Consider the following 11,843-nt stretch of genomic DNA (forward strand, 5'->3'; position numbering starts at 1 on the left):
ACTTGACGGCTTTATCATCCAACTTGGTGCGTGTCTAAGAAGGCACATGGGCATATGCCAAGCATCCAAATGTCCTCATGTGAGAAATGCGAGGCTTACGACCTGTCCAAGCCTCATAAGGTGTGATAGTTTGCAATGCCTTAGTGGGACATCTGTTCAAAATGTAATTAGCACACATGACGGCATCCAACCACGACTTGTTCGGCAAATGTTTACCTTTCAACATGCACGTGGCCATCTCCATCACTGATCTATTCTTCCGCTCAGCCACGGGATTTTGTTGAGGAGTATAAGGCACCGTGCATCGATGATGTATGCCACGTGAAGCCAAAAAAACAGCAAACTCCTTCGACATATATTCACCCCCCCTGTCTGTATTAAGGTGAGCAATGTGCAGCCCACTCTCATTCTCAGCCAAGGCAATAAAATGCTTGAAGCATGAAGAAACTTCGAATTTGTATTTCAAGGCGAAAATCCAAGTATACCTGGTAAAGTCATCAATAAAAGTGACAAAATAATAGAATCCCCCAAGAGTTGCAACCCGCATGGGTCCACAAACATCACTATGAACCAAATAAATCTTATACCTAGATGAATCCAGGAACATTCCCAAGCTCATCCTCTAGAAACACAACATAGTGCAATTTCAATGTCACGATAGTCGCTCATAAGATTGAAAAGACATAAACTCCATCACACATAGCAGGGACTAGCTACTATGACATCCCCACTGACGTCATCAGCGTCCGACAGTGAGTGTAGACCATAGTATAAAAATATGCTCTCACACATACAAATCCACACACCCACACATACTTGAGCATCCTTTTTATACAAATTCTTCATACTGAGTTTCTGTCGGCTCTCCAGAGGTGAAGAGCAAACTCAGCCATGACGAAGGCTAGCACTAAAGGAGAAGGCTAATCAAAAAGTCCAAAATCTCTTCATTCAAGCTACAACTGCTTGTGACGTCTAAACGATTTTAGTCTCTCCCAAACGAGCACTGATAGGGCAACGCACCATTTAAGATAGAAAGAATTATCACAACACCAGCAAGAGTTGCAACCCGCATGGGTCCACAAACATCACTATAAACCAAATAAAGCTTGCATGGGGCACCAACTCTCCCATCCTTGGGAAACGCAACACGGTGCATCTTACCAAGCAAGCAAGGTTCACAAACATGCTTTGAAAGCATATGCATTTTGGGAAGACCGACAACCATACCATCCTTATATAACTTCACCAAAGCCCCAAAGTTGAGGTATCCAAACCTCTCATGCCACAAATGGGTGTTTGCCATGGTAGAAGAATCAAGAGCAAAGGCATGTGCATCTGCAAGTGCAGCATCATCCAAACATCGGTCATATGCATCCAGTCTATAAAGACCTCTAGTCAATGTGCCAGTCAAGACCATGATAAAGGCATGTGTAGCATCATACACTGCACACCTAGCACCATCAAAAAGAACCTGATAGCCACACGTAGCTATGGCAACTGAAATAGAAATGAGGTTCTTGCGAATGCCTAGAACATAAAGCACATTCTCTAGAGTAACAATACCACCAAAGACAGAAGTAAGAGCAACTTGCCCAATACCTTTCACGGTATACAATGCATTATTGGCACATGTGACACTGCCTCCCTTAGATGTATGCTCTAGTGAGTTGAATAACTTCCTGCAGGAAGTGATGTGCTTGCTAGCACCACTATCAAAGAACCAGGTTTCATGAACATATGAAACTGCCATGCAGGCATCATGAATATCAGGATTATACTAACATGAAACCAAGAAAGCTCAATGCCGGTCTTGTGCAAAATTAGTTGACTCGTGTCGATCTTCCGCACTATAAGAACCAGATACTACAAGACCAGACTCTTTCTTATTCTTTTCAAATGGAATCCGCTTCCTCCATTCAGAAATATCATGCCCAGGTTTCATGCAATAGTTACATCTCTTCTTCTTTTTATTATCTCCCAAAGAAGAGGCACCATGAGAATGATCAGCACGTGAATGAGCAGGTTTACCAGCTGAAACCTTGCCTTTGCCTTTGTTGCTAGGCAACAAAGGCTTGATCCCTAGCCATAGAAGCATTGCAATTTGCACGACTTTGCTCCTCTTGACAGAGAGGAGCAACCAGCTGGTCAAAAGAGAAATGGTTGACATTGCCACCTACAACCAACCTCAATGTAGTAGCAAAGCCTTGACAAGAATGAGGCAACCCATCAAAGGTATTAGAAACAACCTGAGAATGAGGCATAATCTCATCAATATTGGCCAATTGCTCTTGCAAATCCTTCACATTAGTAACATAGGCATCCATTTTACCAACCTCTTCAAGCTTCAAGTCCTTCAATTGCTTGCCGAGATAGGCAACCCTTGCCTCATTCTGCCCTTGATATAAGGATGCAAGTTGATTCCATGTGTACTTAGCTGGCTTGCAAGACCGGATATGAGGGATAATAACCCTTTTAGCAATCAAGGCATGTGCTTTGGCATCACGACCATCCCACTGAATCTACCCCTGTGTAGGAGGCAAAGTACCTATAGTAGTAGATGCAGCTACTCTAGTAGAAGCATTAGACCCATAACCTCAAGTAGTACCAAAGGCGGTAGGTATAACACCAAAAGCTGCATTACATGTAGGCCTGCTGCAATTTTCGTACAGGTCCATACAAGCTGTACAGACCACACATGTGGAGCAAAGTGCCGAAAATTCAATCCATACAGCTCTCATGTGAGTCCGTACAAGCTCCGTACACAGGCGCAACAGCAACAAATGCAGTTAATGAGGCTGACAGCAGGCCGTACAGCAATCAATGAGCATGTACGGCTCACACGTGCGATGCCTGCAGTCCGTACAGGGTGTACGGAGTTCCGTACAATCTTCAATGGCTTCAATAGAGCAGCAAATGAGCCGAAAAATGCAGCAGCAACTCCAAGATAGTGTTTTCCCGCGATGGAAGGGCTGGAAACTGCCTTGGGTAGCTGCAGCAAGGACCAATGCCTTCGGAAATGTGCCGACCAGCAAGGGAATGAGCTGAAATGAGGCTGGAACAGGTCACCAACAGCTTGGGGAAGGTAGAAATGGCTAGAGGATGGAACCCTAACTTGGTCTAATACCACTGTTGGCTATGGCAGACAATGGAAGCTCAGAAATGAGTGAGAGAAGGCCAAAAACGAGCTGCTATATTGAAAATACTGTTACAATGAGTGGAGGCTCAAGAGGGAGCCAATATGACAAAACCATAGGGCCAAATGCCCTAACTGGACTAAGTATCCTAACTGAACTAGGTGGTACATGAACTAATTGTACCAACATTCCTAATTGATAGTCCTCCAAGGCACCAAGGAACAAGTGGCACATATGGATAGCCCATAGAATGGCCTACAGGAACTATGAAGGGAAATGGGCTGGGGGACGGCTTCCTTTATAGGCTACCCTGCACCCCTCCCTAGGCTGCCTTTTATGGGGCCAAGGGCCCAAACAGCCGACTAAAAAGTTGGCTAGTTTGATTGGTTTGCTTAGCCCTCCAGCCCCTAGAAATAGGGGGCCTACATGCCCTCATTCCTCATTAAGTCCTCCAGCCTTCGGCACTCCAAACAGCTCCCCTCCAGCCCCTCTTGTGCGGTCCTGAACACCTCCAAAGTGTGGCCTCTGATCACACTCTCGAAGAGTGTTATTTGTATCTTTCAGTTCTCCAAGTATAAGCAAATTCTCCCCTGATTGGGGGAGGGGGCCCTCGGTGGGTACAAGGAACCAATTGGTTGTCGACTCCATTCTCTCTCTATGGTGCATAATGCTAATTCCTCGCTAAAGGTTGATTACACGATCACATTACCGTTGCATGTTACACGAACACACAGGGTAGACCTTTTCTCTTTCACGCTCGGTTCACCAAGGCTGTCCCCTTGCCCCCTTTCTCTTCCTCTTTGTAGCGAAGGCTTTGGGCTACTTCCTTCACTCCCAAACAACTAGGATCACAAAGATGCAACTTCCCATCAAATAGAAGGAGCTGCTAGACTCAAAGTTTGCTGACGACACAGTCTTGTTTGTCGAGGGCACCACAGCGAGCCTAGAGGCGGTTAGGGGAGCTCTAGCCATTTACTGTGAGGCTTCGGAATCGATTGGTTTCTTCACAAGTGCAGAGGAAGTCCAAGAGGTTCGCGATTGGGGTTCGGCTTTTGTCTTTCGATGGATTCCGCGTGTGCAGACTATGAAATACCTCGGCTACTAGATTGGGATTGATATTTCAGCAGAGCAACAGATCACCCCAGTGCTGCAAAGTGTGCAGCGAAAGCTCTTGTACTAGAGCTCAGCCAAACTCTCTCTCGCAGGAAGAGCATTGGTGGTCAACTAGGTCCTCCTTGCTACAACCTAGTACATAGCCGCTTGTTCATGCTTCCACCGGGATGCATGGGGCAACTGAGACGCCTAGTGCAAAATTTCTTTTGGGCGGGATCAAATGGCACGCGGAACACTAGAGCCAGAGTCGTCTGCCAGACGGTGGTTCAGGCTCGGTCACGGGGAAGACTGGGCATCATTGATCCGGAGATGCAGAGCAGAGCCCTCTTGGGCAAGTTGGTTGTACGAGGCCTCACCCCAAGCGCAGAGCCCTGAAAGCTCCTCCTTCAACGCGGGCTTCTTGGGAATGCTCCCGCACCAGTGGACAGTGGCAACAATCACACACATGGATTTTTCCAAAGGCCCCTCTCATAGGGAAGAGCTCCCCTTTGATGAGGAGCCTTTTTAGAGTCTGGCAGCGGCTCTCCAACGGACTCATTCGGGCCAGCCCATCATGCGGGAGGAGTTTGAGCGTTAGGCACTTATTTGGCATCCACAGGTCCGAGATGCGGACGGACGCATGTTAGGACAGAGGACGCACCTTGGTTGGGCACCATGGGACAATGGCCCGGTGAGGTCGTTCGGAGCCTAAAGACCACGTCCTCAAGAGGCATCAACCAGGGAAGACAAATCGAGGCAGCAATAGCAACCCCTTGGTGGGAGAAGCTGCGATTACCTTGGACTCCACATTGTTGGGACGGGCAGTTTTGGAGGACAGGGGTACCCCTTAGGGTCCTCTTCTACAAAGACACTCCTCTCTTTTCGCCATTGTTTCTACAAGGTAGGACCAGGTGGCCTTTTACAAGCAGAGTCGGAGAGCCATGGGGGGAAAGTGGGTGACTTGTGAGGGCTAGAGTGGCAACGGATCAGAGTAGTAGGCCGACTAGGCAAGGCCTCGCATATTGACGCGGACACAGTTCTCTTGAGACCGGAGGAAGCAGTGTGACGCCTTTGGCTCTGGGAGGGCCAACCTCTTCGTGATTTGCAATGGGATCCAGGGGAGTGGTTCTGGCCGGCGCAAGTAAGGAGTCAAACAGAGTGGAGGAGGTGCCTTTCTTCTCTTACACGACTCGCATTGGTCATCGGATCCAGTTAGAGGTCGCAACTTGGACCCCGTCAAGGGAGCAGAACTGGTTAGAGCAACACGTTCCCAAGTAGGTCACCAGGGTCATCTTGTCGTCCTTTGAGGCTATCACATATTACCGTCTCTTCTTTATATAAAGTGCTTTTGCCTCCACCATGGGTGAGTGAATCGCACTAGTGGTGGCGGAAAAGATTGAGACAGATTTGGAACTCAAAAATTCCACTCTAACAACAGGTCTTCTTGTGGAGAGCTTTGTTGGGATTCCCCCATCTAGGCAACTTTTAGCATGCAAGAATATTGCTCCGGCCATTTGTCACAGATGTTTGGCTCCACGGGAGTATGTGCCTCATCTTCTTTGGCATTGCTCCCATACTCATGATTTTTGAGTTTCCTTGGGCAGCTTCCAAATGCTACCTTTGGAAAGTTCTTCTAGCTCTTTGGGATACACCCACCCAAACAGGATTTTGATTTATTTTTCACTTGGGCTCGCTACTGGGCACCTTGGACTCTATGGAAGGACAGAAATCATAATGTCTTTGGTGACCCTACTTCTTCACTTTTCTCTTTCTTCAGGCACTCTCTGCAGCAATCTTTCTATGATTGCTTGCAAACTCAGTGCATAGACTATGCTGTGTATCTGTCATATATTGAGACCTTCTCGTGATGTATTTTTCCACATCCCGTTTTTTGGATTGTGATTCTGCAATATAAATTAACAAAATTTTCACCAAAAAAGTACGTGTAACCAAGGTGGACGCTTTCTAAGTTCTATTATCATAGACTCTTAGACTAAGTCATTAGCCAAGCGTAGGAATGGTTGAATCATTAGTTGGGTCATTGGACCAAACATAATCCAAGTTAGAAGGCTTGGTTATCTTGATGAAGGTTCTTTAATGGACCACCTTGAAATGGAGGCCTTACCACATGGCCATCATCATGATTAAAGTGACTCCAACATCTCAATAGATACTCCATAACTTATTGAGCTCAACTACTTGACATTGCAAGCTTCCCCCTTTGTGGGAGATAGCACCTTGACTGTAGGAGGCTCCACAAATCCACCCCATTTGGAGACTACCTATTTAAGAAAATCCACCTACTTGCTTCGGATGAAAGGGAACTTAGCCATCACTCTACATCCTCACCATAAGGATCTCATAGATGTGAGGTGGATCTTCAGCTATTCACTAACCCGGACTGCTAGATGTCCGGGGGGTTGTGTGCGGAGGAGGTTCCTACCCACATTGGAGAGCCCATATCAATGATCCCTCACTCCAGCAAAGGGTTTAGAAAGGAAGTCGAGATCCTACTGCAGTAGATGAGTCCTTTTGGTATATACACTCTTCTCCCTGCCCATAGTGTTGTAGCTTGCTTTTAGGGTTTCCTCCATCCATTCTTTCTTAAGTAATAGAGGTGCATTTCTGGTCAATTGAGCACCTAATTTTTTTGGTGTAAATATCAGAAAGAGACAAGCCATGAAAGAAGTGTTTAGAAGTATAACATAACAAATGTGTGTCCCTAGTCATGGGAATTGTTAAAGGAAGCAGTTTGATATGCATTCGTTGGAGGAATACACCCAGACTTCTTGGTCCCTCGTAAGGCCTGCGATGGTTACAGCAGCACTGAGTGGCATCTTGGACACAATTTGATCATGAAAGCACATAGGGCGGGACCTACAGCAGTTTAATCTCTCTCTATGCCTTTTTCCACAGGCCACTTCCTCCAAATGGAGAGGCCAGGAAGTTCACCGGTACCAGCTATTCATAGTGGAAGATGAAAGTCGAGAGTCAGCTTATAGCTCCAACGATACCCAGCAGTCTAGATTTCCTTTGAAGACATATAGCTAGACTTTAATACCAATTTTGAGAACTTACACACTAGAGCCACATCAATTTAATCAAAAAGAGTTTTCCACGTTGACCACCTGCTGTTTGTAATTCTTTCTGATTCTTCAACACCGACATGCCTACCTGAAATGGCTTTTTTAGCGCTCCAGCATCTTCTGCTCCCTTTTCATCAAACTCCCCAGACTTCCGCTTGGCCTTCCCTTCACATTCGGCTGCCAAATGACCGACTTGACCACAAAGAAAGCACTTGTCTTGTTGTCCAGGAGTAAAAACCACCTGCAACATTTAAAGAGCATGCCAAATGACAAACTACAGAGGGAAAACCAAATTGTTTGCACTTGTCTCAATACGCAACATGAGGTATGAAAAATAAACAAAACTATTATCATGGTACCTCTCTCAGGATAGAAAAATGCACTTCATGGGAAGCAAGAGCAAGCATGATTAAATCTGCATCCTGTAAAAGGGACAATAGAAGTTATTTTCAAGTTCAAATCTTCCATTTCAAGTACGCACAGGGTTGTTGAGAATAACCTAATTGACATACCAGCCCATACAAGCAATGCCGAGTGTTTGGATCGAAGCCAGGAAGATTTCTCTGAAGGCGAATGTATGACATGATTTTATGCTCTCCTTCACCAGGAGAGTTTGAGTCAGAAAGGATAACCTGTCAAGAAAAAATTACTGATGATTCTTCTCACGAAGAAAAAGGCTTGTTACAATATTAGAAGGTTTGTGAGTGTTACTGAAGCTAGGATTACAAAATCCCTGACTATCATATGCGATGGAACCTTGTGATGCTTCAATCTAGGAACATGTCAAAACTCTTCAACTAAATAAATAACTGAAATTGCAGTTCAACCTCGTGATGCTCGCGCAAGTAATAGACCATCAACACATTAATGAATATGAAGGACTACTTACTCTGAAATCCCCAGCAATTATGCAAGTACCATGCCAAAGGTGGGGCGTAGATACTTTTTCACATAAACTCTTGCGCATATGCCCACTCCACATACTCAAAGAATGAAGACCTTTATCTTGAGTTTCCATCATGTCTCAAAAATTAAGGGCTGATCCAATTCTAGCTATTAAGGGGAATGCAAAATCAAAAAGTATTCCCCTCGAGGCTGGACTACTCACTTTGATGTCCCGCCATCCAGCATCGTGGTTCAGCCGCAGGTGAATATAATAGTGTAGTGCAATTGCCAAGCTTCCCATGAAGGGGGTCCCAGGAGTAATCACATTAGAATCATATGCTTCGGACTTCTCTTTGGGGGGAATTATACGACCTTCTGCCTCGAATTCCCGTCGCAACCTTTCCTCTTCAGCAGCCTATCAAGAGACATGCAACCTCATATCACATCAAACAGCCATAGCACACCCCTCATTGCTCAGCTGTACTGCCAGCAAGCATTGACTAATACTCCGACCTGTCTGTGAACCAAAACTATTCCCACTGTTGCAAATCTATGCCTGCCACAACTCAGACAATGGTGCTTCACCGTGGTAAATAAGCAACGCATACCGCATCAGCAGCATCTTTTGCAGCTCGAAAGCGCCTTGAACGTTGTTGATTCATCTTTGCCCTTGGAGCCACACCGTCTACAGCAAACTTACCACATCTCAAAAACTGGGAACGACAGATCAACTTAAAAGAAAAAAAATCCAGAAACTCCCATGGTCTTTCAGAGAGATTGGACACCTACAAAATCCTCGTTTTGAAAATTTGAACGTGTCAAGAATGAAGTGACTACAATCCCTTGACAACCAGGCCGCATAAACGGCACCGAAAATCGTTTTAAGTATTCTCTCTCTACTACATAGCTACCTTTATAGGACGTTGAACATATCTTGCAACATGGAAGCTGCAAATGCAACGATTGACGTGAGTACCTACCAATTGCCATGTATAACAGCTTTCTCGGTCGGACCATTGCAAAAATCCGGTCGATATAATCAAAAACGTTTTGGAATACTTCGCCGAATGTTGTAGGTGTAGGCTGCATATCAGAAGGAAAACGCAATAATTAAAATATCCAATTTGCAATATCTAGCTTTACAGAGACAAAAGCCGTTTCATACCCTATCTTCGGGATGGAAACAAGGATGTATAATGCCATTCATGTCGAGGTACAAGTTGTCGAATTCGAGGCCATTGGGATTCGGCTTGCTTGTGTCCAAGGGCACAGTCACGCCATCGATACAGTGCGGCTCTTCTTCGATGACATCCACGACGATAAGGGGATATTTATCTGCTAACCAACGGTAGAAAGCTGGGACTCCCATTCTGAAAGATGCCCGCTGGTGAATTCACCACGGCTATCCTCGAAGGCAACAAGATGTGGGAGGGGAGGAGGGGCCTGGGATTGAAAAAACAGAGAAAAGGAGGGGCGAGGAGGTGAATTTGAATAGTTTTAGGCGGTGCAAAGAGAGAGGTAGAAGGCTAGAAGCCCCCTCTTTATTAGAGAGACAGAAAGAGAGAGCCTATGGCTTTTTACATGCTAAGAAAAAAGAAAGGGAACCCTTGTTACACTTCATAGCCCTTGGATTTTCTCAAACATATTGAAAGACTACCCCAAAAAAACAAGGTGAATTAATTACATTCAAATGGCCTGCCCCAAAGGGAGAATTAAGTTTGCTTAAAGAAGGGAGTGGTCACACCAATAAATATAATTTGTCCCAAAAAAATAGTTTGTGTTGTTGTGGGTTGTTTGTCCAAATGTGGTCAATAGTCATCCATGTAAAGTGGTCGGTTCATTGATTAATTGTGTCATGTTACATAATATTTCATGAATGTATGAAGTTTATTTGTGTTAGTATTTGATATGTTGTAGTCAATATTGAAGTCACCTATGATTGTTGTTGGTGGTGGTGTTTGACTATCATGGAGGAGTTGCTCAAGTAGAGTTAGTAGTGTATTGGTTGATGTTGCAGGGGATTTGTAAATGTTTATGACAACATGCTCGTTTGTTTTATTTTGTGCGAACAATGTGAGCAAGCACTCGCACTTGTTTGTGATGATGTATTTTTCGTGTATTAGTTGGATGCGTGCGTTGTGGCATGTTGCTAGTCCAAACTTCGATGTTTTTTTGAATGCATGAGAACCCTAGTAGTGCCATTGTTGTTGAGTTTCATAGATGAAGTTCTTGGAGGCATAAGATTGTAGCTGAGAGGATGCTATTCTCGAAAAGGATGTCTTGCAAATGGGATGTAAGAGTGCGTGTGTTAAGGGATTGTATCGTTTCGATTTTGGTGGTGCTTGTGAAGAAGTTAAGTTGTTTGGGGATCCATGTTGGATCGTTTCACAATCATTCAAGTTCTCGAAGAACATGTTAATATGTTGAGGCAAAAGAGGTTTGATGAGAAAGACGTTGTCAAGGTTTTGAATACGTGGAAGTGTTGTGTATGTGAGGCCATGTGACTTGATCAAAGAAGGGTCAAAGGCGAGAAAATCCATTGTTAATCATTGGGATGGATGGATAGTTCTAACAGAAGCTGGTTGAATTGGGAATTGACGATGAGAGATTGTGTTGAGGAAGTTGTTCCCTATTTGAAATTCTCTTGTTATTGCCTGTATAGTAGTCCATGAGTGAGGGATGTCTTCGGAATAAAGGTGTGCATTGTTCATTCTTACATTTTTCCCTATGTTATTGTTATTAAAAAGGATCCAAACAACATTTGGCTTTATTGTTGGGTTGGAGCTTTTGGATATTCCATCAGAACCATTAACTAGGCCATCCGAAATGTCCAAGTTTCCCAAACAAATCTCCACTATCATCCTTGGTTTCAAATGCAAAGTCTGGTGTAGGCCACATGTGTTATTTGAGTTTGTTGGGATTGTTATTGTTTTGATGCATGTCTTTTGTCTTGTGTCGCTCGATTGTAAAATATGTGGAGATTCTTGCAACAAGACAAATACTTCTTTGTTGTGAATATCTTTTGAAGCATTAGTGTAAAGCAAGTGAGGAATATTTTGTTTTTTTAATGGTTGTTGTAGGTAATGCTTGTCTATGTAGTCAATGTCCTCTTGTGTGTGTTGACCTATGCGTATTATGTTTAGTAGTTTTATGAAGTGTTCGTTCGTTTGTCTCATCAGCATAAGCAATTCATATAGCAAGACATTTTCTTTCCAATATGATGATATAATTGGTGTGTTACTTGGTTGTTCTACAAAGAGCCAGGAATCCTTCTATGCCTCTAAATGGTTGAAGATGGTTATGTTTTATCTCTTGTAATCGCATATCTACAGCAACAACCAATGTGTTGTGTCCTATCAAAGACATCTCATAAAAAACAACTAGTTCAAGGTCTTTGTAATGTTGAGATAGTTCTTGCAACTTTTCTATTGAGAGACTTGTGTAGTGGGATGCAATCAACTTTTATGCTAAGATACCATTCTTTGTGTAAGAGGGTATATGTACAGAAAGCATGGTAGAAATGGGCATGTCTCATGTGTAAAGGTCTAGTGTAACATACTACTAGAGTTCCAAAGTGGGGTTATGTAAATAACCTTGTATCTCATTTTTTGGGAATAGAACAATGTGCATAAACTATAGTATCTTG

The 11,843-nt window shown here is 44.1% G+C and overlaps 1 protein-coding gene across 1 annotated transcript in view; it reads right to left on the reverse strand.

Moving 5' to 3' along the window:
• LOC147899930 (5'-3' exoribonuclease 3-like) overlaps nt 1–9,754 on the reverse strand; it is a 115,805-nt gene extending 106,051 nt beyond the window's left edge. Inside the window, exons 1-7 of the mRNA XM_087376974.1 lie at nt 9,363–9,754; nt 9,178–9,280; nt 8,806–8,882; nt 8,421–8,612; nt 7,825–7,944; nt 7,672–7,734; nt 7,401–7,553 (exon numbers count right to left, since the gene is read on the reverse strand). Of these exons, the coding sequence (XP_087233100.1) occupies nt 7,401–7,553; nt 7,672–7,734; nt 7,825–7,944; nt 8,421–8,612; nt 8,806–8,882; nt 9,178–9,280; nt 9,363–9,566 (912 nt within the window). The 5' untranslated portion in view covers nt 9,567–9,754. The remainder of the gene's footprint in view (nt 1–7,400; nt 7,554–7,671; nt 7,735–7,824; nt 7,945–8,420; nt 8,613–8,805; nt 8,883–9,177; nt 9,281–9,362) is intronic.
• Nucleotides 9,755–11,843: the final 2,089 nt, after the last annotated feature.

The sequence above is a fragment of the Dipteris shenzhenensis genome, chromosome 7, assembly GCF_047967505.1.
Source record: "Dipteris shenzhenensis isolate YYH24624 ecotype China chromosome 7, Dip_SZ_1.0, whole genome shotgun sequence".
Taxonomy (NCBI): domain Eukaryota; kingdom Viridiplantae; phylum Streptophyta; class Polypodiopsida; order Gleicheniales; family Dipteridaceae; genus Dipteris; species Dipteris shenzhenensis.